Source organism: Anoplopoma fimbria, chromosome 22 (assembly GCF_027596085.1).
Source record: "Anoplopoma fimbria isolate UVic2021 breed Golden Eagle Sablefish chromosome 22, Afim_UVic_2022, whole genome shotgun sequence".
Taxonomy (NCBI): Eukaryota; Metazoa; Chordata; class Actinopteri; order Perciformes; family Anoplopomatidae; genus Anoplopoma; species Anoplopoma fimbria.
Genome location: NC_072470.1, coordinates 2,821,422 through 2,835,738, shown reverse-complemented (window position 1 = coordinate 2,835,738; position 14,317 = coordinate 2,821,422). Strand labels below are relative to the sequence as shown.

Here is a 14,317-nt window from a genome sequence, read left to right as displayed (position 1 = left end):
GCCCAGATCTGACCAATCAGCAAGAGGGTTTCTATAATTTAGCAACGGCCCCCTCTGCTGGTCAAAAGCATTATGGCAACCTGCAGGTTACCATGGACCCGGATTCCTTGGTGCCTTGCTCTGCAAACAAGCTGCAGCTGGTCTTTAAGCATTTATCGACACAGAAAGGTGCTTCTTGAAACGTGAACACCTCCAGAGGTAAGGCTATTTGTTCAAATGAAAAAGCTGCCTCTTGTTCCCTTAATACTCTGCATTAAGAGGGAAGTTTAAAAAAAGTGACCAGGTGTATGCAATTAGTCTAATTGATGTTAAGCAACAGGGGTAGATTTGCACTTGTGTTTTATTTGTTCTTCCTGTGTGCATCTGTGCTTTGTTTGTTTTGTATAAGCATCAGTCTCTATTATTATTATTATTATTATTATTATTATTATTAGTGATGCATGTCTTTATTCTGCAGGGGCAGGATGTTCAGGAAAACTACCTGCAGGAACACAGTCAGTGATGCAGTGAGTCTGCACCAAGACCAGGCCCTCAACACCACTATATTCCTCCTGAAGTCCTTCGGCCCTACAGGATTTCTACTGAGAGAGGAGGGAGAGGTCAGGAACGTCAAGGTAAATGATTCTGTGAATCAGGATGCATGTTGTTAAAACTCCACAAACCATGTTTTGTATCCTTACTCCACTCGTATGTGTTGTTCAGGTGTGCTTGGGTGACCCACATACGTGCACTTGCCCTGTGTTCACCAAGGATCAGGAGCCCTGCAAACACATCTGCTGGTATCAATAACACACACAAAAAAGATTAACACACCTAAAGGTTTTGGTATTTCTCAAGATCACAATTTTAATTTAAGTTTTTTTTTAATGTGCAACACTGGCATTTTATTAATCCATAAAACTGGATAGCATGTTTAGCAGTTCAACTTGAAATACTTTTAAGTTTAGGATTTTGTAAATCACAAATGTATAAACAAGTTCTTATGATAATCAGACCTACTAATGACTGAATTTATGTGCATGTATTAGTCATATTCACTTTTCAACCTGTTATTTATCACTACAGGGTTTTACTGCGGAAATTCAGACTACCCAGAGAACATGAATGTAAGTTGTTTAGGGAAATTACTATATATTTTTTGCATTCATTGCATACTGTACCTTTCAATTCAGTTAATATTTAAACAAATGTTTTTTGTTATTGACATTAAAAATATTCAAAAGATGACGGGTCATCATAAACCCTATTGCACCTACTTTACTATGACTTTTATTCGTCTTTTTTCTGCACGACTTTTTACGACATACTATACTATGACTTTTTTCAATCTTAAAAACTACAAACATTTCCTTTTCAACCTGTTTTTTATATTGATATCACAATCCTGACTTGATAGACTGCAGTCTACTGTATACTGTGCTCTATTTTTATGTTTAACACTTGCTGTTTGTAGGAAATGTGAATGAATTGACCCACCCTTGTACATGTGCTCTTGTTGACAAGCACTGTTAAAAATAACTGCTCCAGATTCGTTTCAGCATGGACTTGTTGAGAGACAGATCTTGGAGTTGCTCCATGGTTTACACCAAACCAAAGACCACCGGACGGAAAATGAGCCCTCTGTTGCTTCTGGGACTACGAGCCAACCGGTCACTGGCCAGGAGGCTGGAAGTGTCTGCCGGAAAGTGATCCAAGCCCAGGATGTGTGTCCTATCTGTCAAGAAGTGCTGCTGGAGAAAAAACAGCCTGTGTCTTACTGCAGGTATGTAGGCGACTGTCTGGTTATTGTTTTAAGTACAGTCATGTTTCAGGATGATGTAACATGTTCTACTCAACTTCTGTTGCACTACTGGCCAGAACATGACCCCTTGAATTATTATCAGTCTCAATACAGCACATCCAGCTGTTGACATACAGAATGTTTAGCGGAAACCACCAGCACAGATTTTCGGATGTTGTAAAGTTTAAATCTCCTGATATTCACACAAGAGGACATGTCGAAATGATGTTTTTTTTCAGCATTGTGCTGACAGTTTTTCTACACTCTCATGTCCTGTCCTTTTACTCTCTCCCAGGTTCGGTTGTGGCAATAATGTCCACATCTCTTGCATGAAGGTGTGGGCGGATCACCAGAGACTGTCAGACAGGGAAGAAACAGTGAAGTGCCCTCTGTGCAGGGAGGACTTCAGCTCCTTGAAGTTACTCCAGGAGCAGGTGAAAAACGCAGCAAAGCTCTCCACTGCCTCTGAGAAAGAGAAGCCAGACCGACACCTGGGGGTTCTTTGTCACAGCTGCCGGGTCTGCCCTGTCACTGGCAAATGTTTCAAGTAAGCAAGTGGCAGTACATGTACATTCAACGTTGTACAGTTTCAATCACAGTATGGGGAATGGCATATTGTTGTGTATCATAAGTGATTTTATCTATTGTTTCTAAATTTAAACTGCTATTTTAGGTGTTGTGATGCTGAATAATAGTTATACTAAGCTCCCCATGTCTTCTTTAATGTGTTGTCATCCTTTCAGATGCACAGTCTGCAGTTACTTATATCTGTGTGAGGACTGCTCAAAGATGGGCTGCCACCCACAGCATCCATTTGCTTCACGGGCAGTAAGCTATATTTAAACTTTACATTGCTCTTAATGCGAGACATTGAAGTAGTTTACTGTAAAAATCTAATATTTCTGTTGGTTGTGAGCGGTTTTAATGAACAAGCATCTTCATTTCTGCCACAAAAAGTGCAAAATAAAAACCCTTACTTAACCTCAAACAGAAAAGGAGAGAGAAGTGGCATCTTGTTCCCAAAGGCCTGAATGATGAACCAAGGGAGGCGACCTCTCACTCAGCTAATGACGGGTGAATCACAGATAGGTTTCTTAGGGTGGTATAAAGTTATAAGCAATTTAGTGTCCACACTTCTGACTGCTGAGTCACAAATAACTGCTATTTATTGACTAATATAAACATTTTTGCTCACTATTTCCCATCTTGCTACTCAGCATCGTCCCTGGAGCTGCAGACCCTCTACCAGGAAGTGTGTTGGACTGTCTCCCTACGGTCAGAGTGAGACCGGGGTCTCGCCTCTTGGATGTGGGACAGCAGTGTCGGATCTGTCTGCTGGATTTTAGCCTGGGCCAACGTGTCCGGACTCTGCCCTGCCATCACAAGGTAGAAACTTTCAGCGTGTGCTCGCATTATCTTGATGTCAGTATTCAAACATCATATGAATTCTAAGCTAACAACAAAAACACAAACATTCTTAGTTTATGGTGATTCTAAACAAGTGAAAAGGTCCCCCAAAATGTTACATACAGGCCCTGCTGAAACTATGACCTCTAAAAAATATATATAAAATCCTAATGATATAAAACAAATGTAATGCAAAAAACTACCAAATGTCCTCCTCTCCCCTCCTTAAATGTGCACACACTTCAGTTCCACGCTGACTGTGTGGACGGGATCCTGCGGAAGTCGAACTCCTGCCCCTTGGATGGATATGTCATTTATAACCCCTCGACATGGAGAACCAGTGAAACAAAGACCTCTCCTAACACGTTCTCCTCCCGTTCCAGTGACTGTTCCACACGACCAGAAAATAACTTGAAGGACCTGTTTATTCCAGGGGTGGCACTGCGAGACAGGAACTCTAAAGTCACTCCCTCACACGGTTCTCTTAATTTAGAGGTGCTCACTGGCTCTTCAGTAACTTTACACAACCCACCAAAGTTAATAAAGGACAGGTTTCAGGGCATAGCTGCAGACACTGTCACTGAAGAGGGGAAAGGAGATTTGCAGATAAAACAAATTCTTCTTAATCCTGAAAGCAGCTCCTCTTTTGATCATCTAAGTATATCTGGCTTATGTGTATGTCCCTCAAAAAACCCTGCTTCACCTAACAAGTGTGCTGCAGTGACAAAAATCAGAGAGCAACCAGAACTGAACCTTTTTGTAGGTTTGTGTAGACCTGAGTCAGACCGCTCAGCTACTGTGGCCTTTCCTGCCAGGCGAGCTAGACTTAAACCCAAAAGGACCGACACGGCAGCCATTACAGAGCCGAACAATGGACTCATTTCAGAGCTCAGAATGACCGGAGTCTTGATAAACACACAGCAACAAAAGAAGACATAGACTTACAGTCAATGAAGAGGAGGTAATCAATAAATATAAATCTGAAATGTTGTTTTTGTGTGACATTGCTCAAATGTGTTTCATACAAAATGAAATATGCACTTTGCAGGTTGAAAAAGTAATGACAAAAGCTTCTGAACAATAATTGGTATCAAGTAAGTTTATTCATTTAGTGCACAAAAAGGCAAGACTAATAACACTACCATCATTACAGAGGTAAACACAAGAGGTGCCCACACTGGAAGAAACAAAAGTCCATGAGTTTCAATGGCTAGACACGAGAGGAGCACACTATAGAACACATTAAAATCAATACGAATACATTCAGCGAGATCTATTCAAAACAGGAGTGGCAGTAGGTTTGATTTGCTTGTCAAGAATTCTCAGCACAACGTGTTCACAAACTACTCCTTATGTTGCTGTGTAAGCTGTGGTTTGCTGTGTGTGTGTGTGTGTGTGTGTTCAAGCTGACGACTAGCAGGAGAAAGTACTTTCATTTGTAAGCATACTGAATGATTAAGTGCTCGACTTGTTGCTACATGTAAAATTACAAAGCTCAGGCTTGTTTTTCACTCTTTTCTTTTAAAGACTTTATAAAAATGTAATCATTCAACCATTCGCTGCAACTCTGCTGCACCTCTCAGACGTTTGCTTTTAGATGAAAGAAAAAAACTGCACAAAATAAGTTAAATCACAGCCACATAATACATAAAATGTTGCTTTACTATATACATACAAAAGAACACATGACTGTAGCTACAGAATCAAGTCTTCTACATACAAAGTGAACTCATCAGGGAAATAATTTACAATATGATGGAAGACTAAATATGGCAAAACTGTTGCTGCATTTTAACTCATGGTAAATATTGCTAGTAAACCCTCTTTGTTTTTTGACATTTGTGAATCTTTTGCAAAACTTTATCAAGTATGGCCAATGATGTCAGTATTTACACTCTCAAAATGTAATAGGTGTCTGGGAACGCTGTGTGCCAGTGTAACAAATGGGCACATACTAAAGTGTAGTGTGCTTTATCTGACTCGAGACAAAAGCTGCTATGTCAATTAGCAGAGGACCTGTGACTTTAAGTTAAATACTTCTGTATACTTAATTGTTGAAAAACCAAAGTATTGAAATCTTGATAATGGTGGTAAATGAAAAGTTTGGAGGAGTTGTTAAAACATTTGACTCAAAACCTCACGGTGGCGTTTAAAGACAGAAGGATTCATCCTCTGGGAATGTCTGTACAAAATTTGATTTATAAAATTCCAATTGAAAAATCGTCTTAAAACCATCATTCTTTCTTTCATAACTGTCAATACAAAATATCCTAGGTTCAGGCAGTAAATACATTTTACCGGGGTGTTATTAGTCATTACAATTGGCAGAACAACAGAGTCTCTTTCCAAGACTAGACGATGAAATAAACCATTCAGTCCCCAAATAATCAAACAGCTACGATGGTGTAAAGTTAGCTCTACAGTGAAACGCAAACTATTTTCATACACTCAAGGAAACATTCATTTTCATGCATTCTAACATAATCAAAGGCTTAAAACCTTGAATATCAGGTGTGATGGCAGCTTAGCTTTACAATGTACAACAGTGGTTTACTCCAAAATCCATCGGAGTCAACAAATCCAATATGACATAATTGAGTATTTTCATGAACCCCAGAGTGTCTTTTTTTTTTTTTTTTTTTTTTTTTTAGGTAAACTGAGGCAGTATGATCAAGTTTTGCAAACCGGGAAAGCTTCTATGTCTTATTTAATTTACAGCAGGCATTAGTGGTGAGGATAAGTGCACTACACATAGACCTGTATCTGTGTCCATCCTGCAAACCCACCAGATTTTACTAAACATAGACAAATACCGTGCCTCACGTGATCATATTCAACGATTACAGGCAGTAAGAAGGCACCCTCTATAATGCCGGTACTGGGGATTATGGGATATCGTGTTCTCACGGACATTTTTGCTGTGATGAATCTCGCTGGTGATCTTCAGATTCATGAGATTGAGAGAACGTGGTGACAGCAGCAACATGGAGCTTCAACATGACACTTCTTGAGCTAGCGTATGAATTCTTTGGCAAAGTTGTACAATCACATGACTCAACAACAACAATGCCTGCGTGAGCACAAGTGGTTTAAAAACTAATTTGGACGACTCGGCACTGATGACGCCATGTGATGAAAACCGCTTAATGTGTGTAAATGGGTCATTTAAATGAAGCACTGCTGTAAAAAGCTTGTTTTAGTGTTTGCAACGAGCCATGCTTTAACTCCTCTTTGTCAGAGGTCTCCCCTCGCGGACGTGCTTGGCACTCCTCTTTTCCGTCTTCCCCTTCTCCCTCACTTTCCTCAGGCGGCGTGGAGGTGGTGTTCCTCTGGACTCGCTGTCCTCCTGAGCGCTGGACGTATCCATCCCGTCTCGCTCCTCAGGAATGTTGGGAATGGCCCCGCTGCTCCCGTCTAAAATGTTCCTCAGGTAGGGGTCCTCTGGCGTGCAGGTGGCTGTCGTGCCACTCTCGCTGCTGCTCAGGTCCTGATCTTCGCCGTAACGCCCTGCTCGGCTGTGGTGCGGCAGGGATGACGCCCTGATGGATCGCCTCTCTCGCTCTGTCTCCCGGATGTTGTGCAGGGGCTCGTTCATGTCCACCCCGGAGTCCAGGCTGGTGTCGTTGCTGCTCGGCGGGCGGTGGCGTCCCTGGAGCTCGATGATGGAGTGGCGAACCGAGGCGGCCGGCTTCCCGTCCAAGGAGACGAACCAGGCCCTGGGGTGAGACTTTCCTCGGGTGAGCTCCAGCAGGGTGCGCTCTGAAATCCCCTGCAGCTCGCTGGGTACACCGTGCCCACTGCTGAAGGCCTCCATGCCGGCTGCCTCGTTAAGGGTCCCGGGCACGGAGACGGAGGACTCCAGGAGGTTACTGTAGCGCCCCCACATGACGGCGTTGGGGCCTTGAGGAGGAGTCTCCAGAGGCTGGGGGTCATCTTGGCTGCTCTGCTGTTGGCCGTTTCCACCTTGGGAGTGGTGGTGAGGGACTTTGGGTAGTGTTTGGGTGTAGCCTTCTTTATTTGCAGACTCTGAGTGAGGATCATACTCGACTCCGTTGCGGGGGAAAGTAGCAGACTTGCAGCCCGACAGCTCCTGAGCACTGAAAAGCTCCGGCGCCTGAATGATAGCCACCTGCTGGTTGTAAATATGAACCATCTTATCCTGAAAGAAGTTCTGCTCGGACTTCTCTCTCAGCCGAGCGACCTCTTCACTGTTGATGTAGTGAGACGGCGGCTGGGAGCCTTTGATCCGATCCAGAGCGATGTTCTCATACAGATGGGCCGCCGGGCGACTCCCTGGATCCTCCACATAGATGTTGTAGTTGGCTTTGTGCCTCGGCGTGGACGAGGGTTCACACTGGACGCTGCAGGAAGCCAGGCTGTTGTCGCCAGAACGGAACAGCAGACCCTCTTCCATGTGGGTGGAGGTGGTTTGGTCTTTTTTCACCACTGTGAGTTTGGAAAAGCGAGCTCTCCTCCTCCTGGGCTCTCGATAAGAACTTCTCCTAAATGGAAGAAACAGAATCTAATCAGGATGGACTCGTTTCATAGGGTTGTTTTTCAAACATGTTAGAACAATTAAAGACTTTTTGCTATTTTTTTTATTTAAAGCTTCGAGACACTTATTTCTATTAAGTCACTTTTTTCAGAGTGGTTGTTAAATGCAATGTTGTGCAGTATTATGATGGAATTTCCTTTTACTTTGTTTTAAGCCCCTGAAAACATGGCCTCAAATGTTAAAGACTTCTATATAACTTCTATGACACATGCTTTTAAATTACAGTCTTACTAAATGGAATCTAAGAAATGAAAAATGTGTTTTATATGCTGTGAATTGAACCTGACAATCACATTTCTGAGCAGCTTTCTTACCTGCAGTGACACAGCAGCAAGGAGAGAAACCCAATCACTATAGCCAGCGTTGCTCCCAGTATTCCCGTCAACAGGTAGGTGTGGTATGGCATGAAATCAAAGGAGCCTCCATACCAATAGTAACCTAAATGGTCAAATTTAAAGACATTTGAAACATTTGCTAATACACATTTTCTATATACATGTTTTTCTGACAGTAGATAAGTTCTGTACCGTTTGATGAGGGAAGGGGGGCAGCGATCCAGTAGCCCAGATGAGAGGCGGTGTAGGTCCAAACCAGTTCATTACCAACGGTCTTCACTATTCCCAGACCCTGATTCTCCCAGGCTCCTGTTGTTATTGTACAAAGCAGTACATCAGCTTGCAATACTGACAGATACTATGTTGATCTTCTGAATGCTAGATCTCTCTATTAACCTGACTCTACATGTGTATATCTTATTTAGTAATGCAGCGGCTTCTCTGTAATCTCTGATTCTTACTGTACCTGTCTTCAGGTTAAAGGCCCAGGCCGGCACAGTATCTGACGCCCTGAGGTGCGTGCTGTGTCTCAGGGGTAGGCTGATTTGGATCGGCCCTCGAACCTGGAGCTCCTCGCCACCAGAGTACAGCAGGACACTGACGGCCGCCACCGCCTTCAGCTCGATGCTTCTGAACCCTGCAGACAAGACGAGGAGGAGAAGTACGGTAAGAGGAGGCAATGTCAGACTTCAGGCTTTGCAACATTACGGGCCTTTTACGGTACAAAAATATATACAACACACACTGAAGTAAAGAGGAAGAACATAATAGGTGCTCTTTAAATGATAAAGTACATTTATATGTTTACATTTTTGTCGTTTAAACATTGCTTTGTATCTATTTTGTAAAGAAATATCATAAAACAAAGATCCTTAAGTCTTTCAAAAACTTTTAGTAGATGATTGCATTAAATATTGAGGGCTTATTTAAATCTTACATGATTGTTTGCTGATGATGCCCGGGGTGCAGTTGGAGCAGTCTTTCGCTAGGTGGTGCTGTGGGACAGTCAGGTACGCCGTCACAGAGGACACGTTGCTCTTATCAGACATTGTGAGGAGGTTCTTGGGGAACTTTACCTTTGGTTGGGACGAGCTGTCTGTAAAAACATGATGGTAAACAATTAGTTTAAATCTGGACACGATGCAGGAGGTTTAAATGTGTTATGTAGTAACCTCAAATGATTGTGCTTTGATGACCTATGGTGACAAATGATTACACTTTGTCCTATTCACATTTGGATATTGCAAATACAGAAGATGTGTGTGCTGTTTTCTTGTATCTTCTTGATTAACCCCTTTTTGATTCTCTACTTCTGCTTTTATCAGTGAGATGAAGGTGAATGTTTCTGTCCTGTAAGTGTGTAAACCTACCAGGTAACTTCCCTGTGATGAGTACTGAGTCTTCAAACAGCCAGATGTTCCCCTGACTGTGAGGGAGCAGCAGCAACGTCACCGCAGAGAAAACTGCAGGAAGACAAACAAAACACTTTTTATTCAGCATCTTCTTTCCAAGATGTACTATACTCTGACTTTTTATACGATGTTTATGACAGTTAACTATGATCTTTTTTTATTACATACTATCTGATTATTTTTTTTACATTTCCCTGACGTACTATAAACAATATTGAACTGATAGAGAACAAAAGTTGCTACTTTATCTATAAAAATCCATCAACAAAAGACAGATGTAGTGAAAAAGAATTACTTAAATTTAGAGTAAATTATTATATTCATTTTTTAAGTAATTTAATATGTAACCAGAGATGATAATTAAGGAAAGATGTGAAGCTTCTCTTTCCTTTGTTTTTTGGACACAAGCTGCTGTTGTTGTTGTTGACCTGTAGTTCTGTCATTCCACCAGCAGAGGGCAGTACTACCTCCATCCTAATTTTAGGGTTCAGCTGTGTGGCTCAGCAGCACAAAAGGGAGGCGCCTCTGATAATGCAGAGCAAAGCGGGCCTCGACAGATGACACTCTTTCATCATCCGTCTCATTTTATCCCTCGTAACAGCTGCTCCATCTCTGCTTCTATTCTCTCTGATACGGACCAGTGGGAGCAAGTGGGAACACAAACAATAGAGTCCATCCGGGGGCCTCCTTTTCTCTCTACACCAACATGAGATCGGTGTGGCTGAAGCACCCCCAACCCCCCTCTGCCTTTGATTGGTTGCAGGACAAAGACAGTTTGCTGAGGCAGGGATATGTTTCCCCCCCACGCTTGAGTCAGACGCCTCGACTCTCCATGCTGCTGCAGAGACGCTCAATAAGAGGACGGCGTTCGGTTACACTCGACTGAACACCGGGAACATAAACTGCTTCATCGGGAACAAACCTCAGTGACAAGTTGTATGTTGTCGCAGACACTTCATTAATCTGCAATGACCATGAATAATGCACTATAAGCACTCAGCCTATTGTAAAGCACAAGCTCGCTTAAATTTCAGTATTTTTAACCTTTTAGTAAACTCCCACACCATAATAGTTACAAGGCTAAAATAGAATATGTGTAAAAGAAATGGAGCAAAGCCTTTTCAGTTGAGTGAGAGTATTTTCTAAATGCCTGTTTTTTGTTCTTTCCCCCCTTTATGCTCCGATCGATCAGTGTTGGATAATCCTTTTTACTCGTGTCCCTCGGAGGAGAGGTCAGGGTCAGATGTGACCCTGGAGCTGGTGAGGATGCACAATAAAGCATTTCAGCAGAGCGTTTGTTTTAACCACCACAAGGGCTTTAACCGTCTGTGGCTGTGTTCTTATTTTAGGGAAGCCGGGGTTGTGTGAGAGAATGCTTTTCCTCAGAAACATACAGTTATTGTGTGGCCATGGAGAGATTCTGAGATGTCTGTGGGTGTCACTCACTCGGTCTCTTGGTGGTGCTCCAGGGCAGAGGGCTGGGGACGTAGCCCTCCATGCTGCCCAGCAGAGTCAGACCGAGTCCTGGACTGTACGCGACCCAGAGCAGAACCTCCCCTCTCTCCCCCGTCCGGTTGGAGCTCCTCAGGGTGTGGTTTACGTAGACGTCCACTGAAGCACCAATGAGCGGCTGACGGGTCACCAGGTCCCTCACCAGGACCTTCAAGGCAAACTGGGGCTCTGGGGGAGAAAATGGGTTTTATGAAGTCCTTTTTATGGCTGTAAAATTTTCCAAATCACACAAGGAAATCTAACTAACCATATTTATAGTTTGGTTTTAGTAAGCGATCAGCATGGCAGCTAGAATAAGAAATCCAAGTATTTTGTAATACATTTGTCTCTGCATGTGTCCTATCTGTATGCAGAGCAGCCTCAACCACTTCCTCTCAGCAGTACTCGGTAACCTTTCTCTCACCATGAAAAAATGATGAGGCAGGCACAGCTGAATCCGTGAGAGAATGAAAAATACATCATAACCAAGTGCCACGTTAGACGTTTCTTCCCTTCCAACACATATACACACATGTGCTCAGGAGCATGTAGCAATCATAGCTGATATTTAGCATGTTTCTAATTTTCAGCATCAATGTTTTGTTTAGTGAATGTCTTAATAAAAATGCATTTTGCTCTCTATAATGTAGTGGGGATAAAAACTAGTAATTTACTCCAAGAGAGGATTTTGATTACAGGTTGATGATAACTTCTTGCTTGTGTTTCCTTGTTCTGTACCGTCATCCTTAGTGGTGTAGTTGGTGGATGTATGAGCTTAACGACTGCTCATACACAGGATGTAGTGGTCTGTGAATCTGACACTAATGTGGCCTCAAGTGTTTTTTGTTTTTGTTTGTTTTTACAGTGTGTAAAGCCTCCATCCGTGTCCAGACCAGCTGTAAATATGAGGCCATCAATGGCTTCAGGTACTGTATCAGCAGAGCAGCAGGATTACCGTGCTTTCCATTAACACATCACCTGCTCAGTCCAAAAAGATAATCCCCCAAACCTCCACATTATACATATTAATCCTATTAGCCTGTTGGCCAGACTGCCTCTGAATTACATCCAGTAGCTTATCAATAGCAGACAATTATTCAGACCAATAGTGCCATTTAGTGACAGCCCTGACTTTAATAATGTATAACAGGAGCTTTTTCTCCAGTTGAGCATATTGCTTAAAAACAATCCAATAAATATTTCTGCACAAAATGGTTTATATTTGACCAACTTTTCCTTCACATCTGCAAGTATATCCATGATTTTGCCACTCGAATACATTAAAGCTGTAAGATTTAATGAAATGTTGCATTCTTGCACAATTTAAAATGTGTTTATAGACATACTCGGAGTATTTGTCTCACACAAAGCACAGCTCATTGTATTGTGCATATGTATCCTAAAAACAAGGCAATGATGCATAATCTAATTAAACCACAAAATGTTGTTTCCATAAATCTTCTTTATGTTCTATGAGATGCACAGCACTGCTACCTGATCCAGACATGAGTCACTCTGTTTCCTCTGATGCAGCTCATTTCCATTTTTCTCTAACAATGACTTTCTGATGGAGCTCTCCTTTTTGTTTTTGTTTACCTTCTGCAGGAGTGGAGGTGCTGAGGAGTCGCCCCGGGACCAGGACTGCGGGGCCATTGTCCCCGGAGGAGGGGCCTGCTCTCACCGGCCCATCCAGGCACGAAATCAGAAGCAGCGACGGGAGAAAGAGCAGCAGCAGTGGCGGCAGGGAGCGTTCAGCAGCGGGCATGGCGAGAGGGGGAGCAGGCCCAGAGACATTCTGAGCTCCAGACGAGAAGAACGAGGTCTGGTGGAGGGTGTCCTTATCCTGAAGGCCTCATCCGTCTCATCGCATGGTTCCTGGGCAATGCTGGAGAGGATGGGAGGATGGGAAAGCCCCGTGGAGAAAGGATGCTCTGGTGCTGAGGCTGGGCGTGTGTGGCCGAAGATCGTCTATGACTGGATGTGTCACATGGTGGAAAAACACAATACCGTTTCATCACCTATGATGGATAGATGTTTTTTTATAACAGTACAGCTGCAGTGGATCCACATCTCATCAGGTCACATTTGATGACAAAATGACATGTTGCTTCACCGCTCCATCTTAAACAAAACATTACATTACATTACATTACATTACAGTCATTTAGCAGACGCTTTTATCCAAAGCGACTTACAGGAAGTGTATTCAACATAGGTATTCAAGAGAACTACTAGTCACCAGAAGTCATAAGTGCATCTCCTTTCTTAAACAAGCATCTAAAAGCATAAACCAGAGCAAAAGTACAGAAACAAACTAATACGAATACAATAATTGCAACAAACTAATACGAATACAATAAGTGCAACAAACTAATACGAATACAATAAGTGCAACAAACTAATACAAATACAATAAGTGCTACAAACTACTACGAATAGGATAAGTGCAGCAAACGAATACGAATTCAATAAGTGCAGCGACCTGATACGAATACATTCTGCCTTCTCTCCTCCGGCCTGGCAAATACAATCTGCTACAAAGAAGGTTCCTTTCCTAAAACACAACTCGAGTTTTTCATAGTCATCCAGCCAAAAGAAATCAACATAAATGGAAGTCATTTTTACTAAAGAGGACATCCCTTTTGGCCTCGTAGACAGGACAGTAAAACAAAAAGTGCTCCTCATTTTCAATTTCACCCAGCTCGCACAACAAACATTCTGTCCTCTGAGTGTATCCTGAAATGTTAATTATCTAATTATGTTGCTTGCATACAAACATTTGCATCTGTGTGGAAAGAAGATATTGCATTAGTTGAAAAAACATCCTCAACCCCTTGTAGACTATTGTTGCGAATTCGCTTCAAACTGCTTCCGAATTTGTTTAATTACTATTATGCCCAATTATGCCTAATGTCGCTAATTTGCCTCATACCAAAATGTATACATATTGTATGTGCTATATTGAAATGAACAATCTCCACTTAATTTAGCATCTGCATGACAGCAAAAAAACATATATATATATATAATTGTAAATAAATTCAGGCAATAAGGGGATAAGAGAATATTTTGATGATCAGTTGTAATGTGACAATTTGCTACTTTTTTTTCACATCACTGAAAATGTAATATCTTTATTTTGCAGGTAATCAATATTTTGTTAGAGGCTGTGATGGCTATTGCTGTACCAAGAAAAGGCTACGGAGTGAGAGGTCTTTCGGTGTTGATCATCTCTGGTAGACTGGTGATGCTGTTACATCATTGGGGTCTGCCTGGTCCTCCGTCGGTAACCTGAGATCCCTTGTTGCCTATTTTTATCTCTGCTGCTTTGACAAAA

The 14,317-nt window shown here is 42.3% G+C and overlaps 2 protein-coding genes across 2 annotated transcripts; one reads left to right on the top strand and one right to left on the bottom strand.

Annotated features, from left to right (window-relative positions):
• Positions 1–80: 80 nt before the first annotated feature.
• zswim2 (zinc finger, SWIM-type containing 2) lies at positions 81–4,494 on the top strand. Its single transcript, XM_054624031.1, has 10 exons — positions 81–198; positions 458–614; positions 703–779; positions 1,066–1,106; positions 1,528–1,762; positions 2,076–2,327; positions 2,524–2,608; positions 2,772–2,854; positions 2,998–3,166; positions 3,434–4,494. The coding sequence occupies exons 2-10, from the start codon at positions 465–467 to the stop codon at positions 4,124–4,126; spliced, it is 1,785 nt and encodes a 594-aa protein (XP_054480006.1). The 5' UTR covers positions 81–198; positions 458–464; the 3' UTR covers positions 4,127–4,494.
• Positions 4,495–6,407: 1,913 nt separating this feature from the next.
• fam171b (family with sequence similarity 171 member B) lies at positions 6,408–12,745 on the bottom strand. Its single transcript, XM_054624137.1, has 8 exons — positions 12,577–12,745; positions 10,936–11,169; positions 9,448–9,540; positions 9,015–9,173; positions 8,544–8,714; positions 8,270–8,386; positions 8,057–8,180; positions 6,408–7,689 (listed from the first exon to the last, which is right to left on the bottom strand). Exons 1-8 carry the CDS (start codon positions 12,743–12,745, stop codon positions 6,408–6,410), a joined length of 2,349 nt encoding a protein of 782 aa, XP_054480112.1.
• Between the last annotated feature and the right edge of the window lie 1,572 nt (positions 12,746–14,317).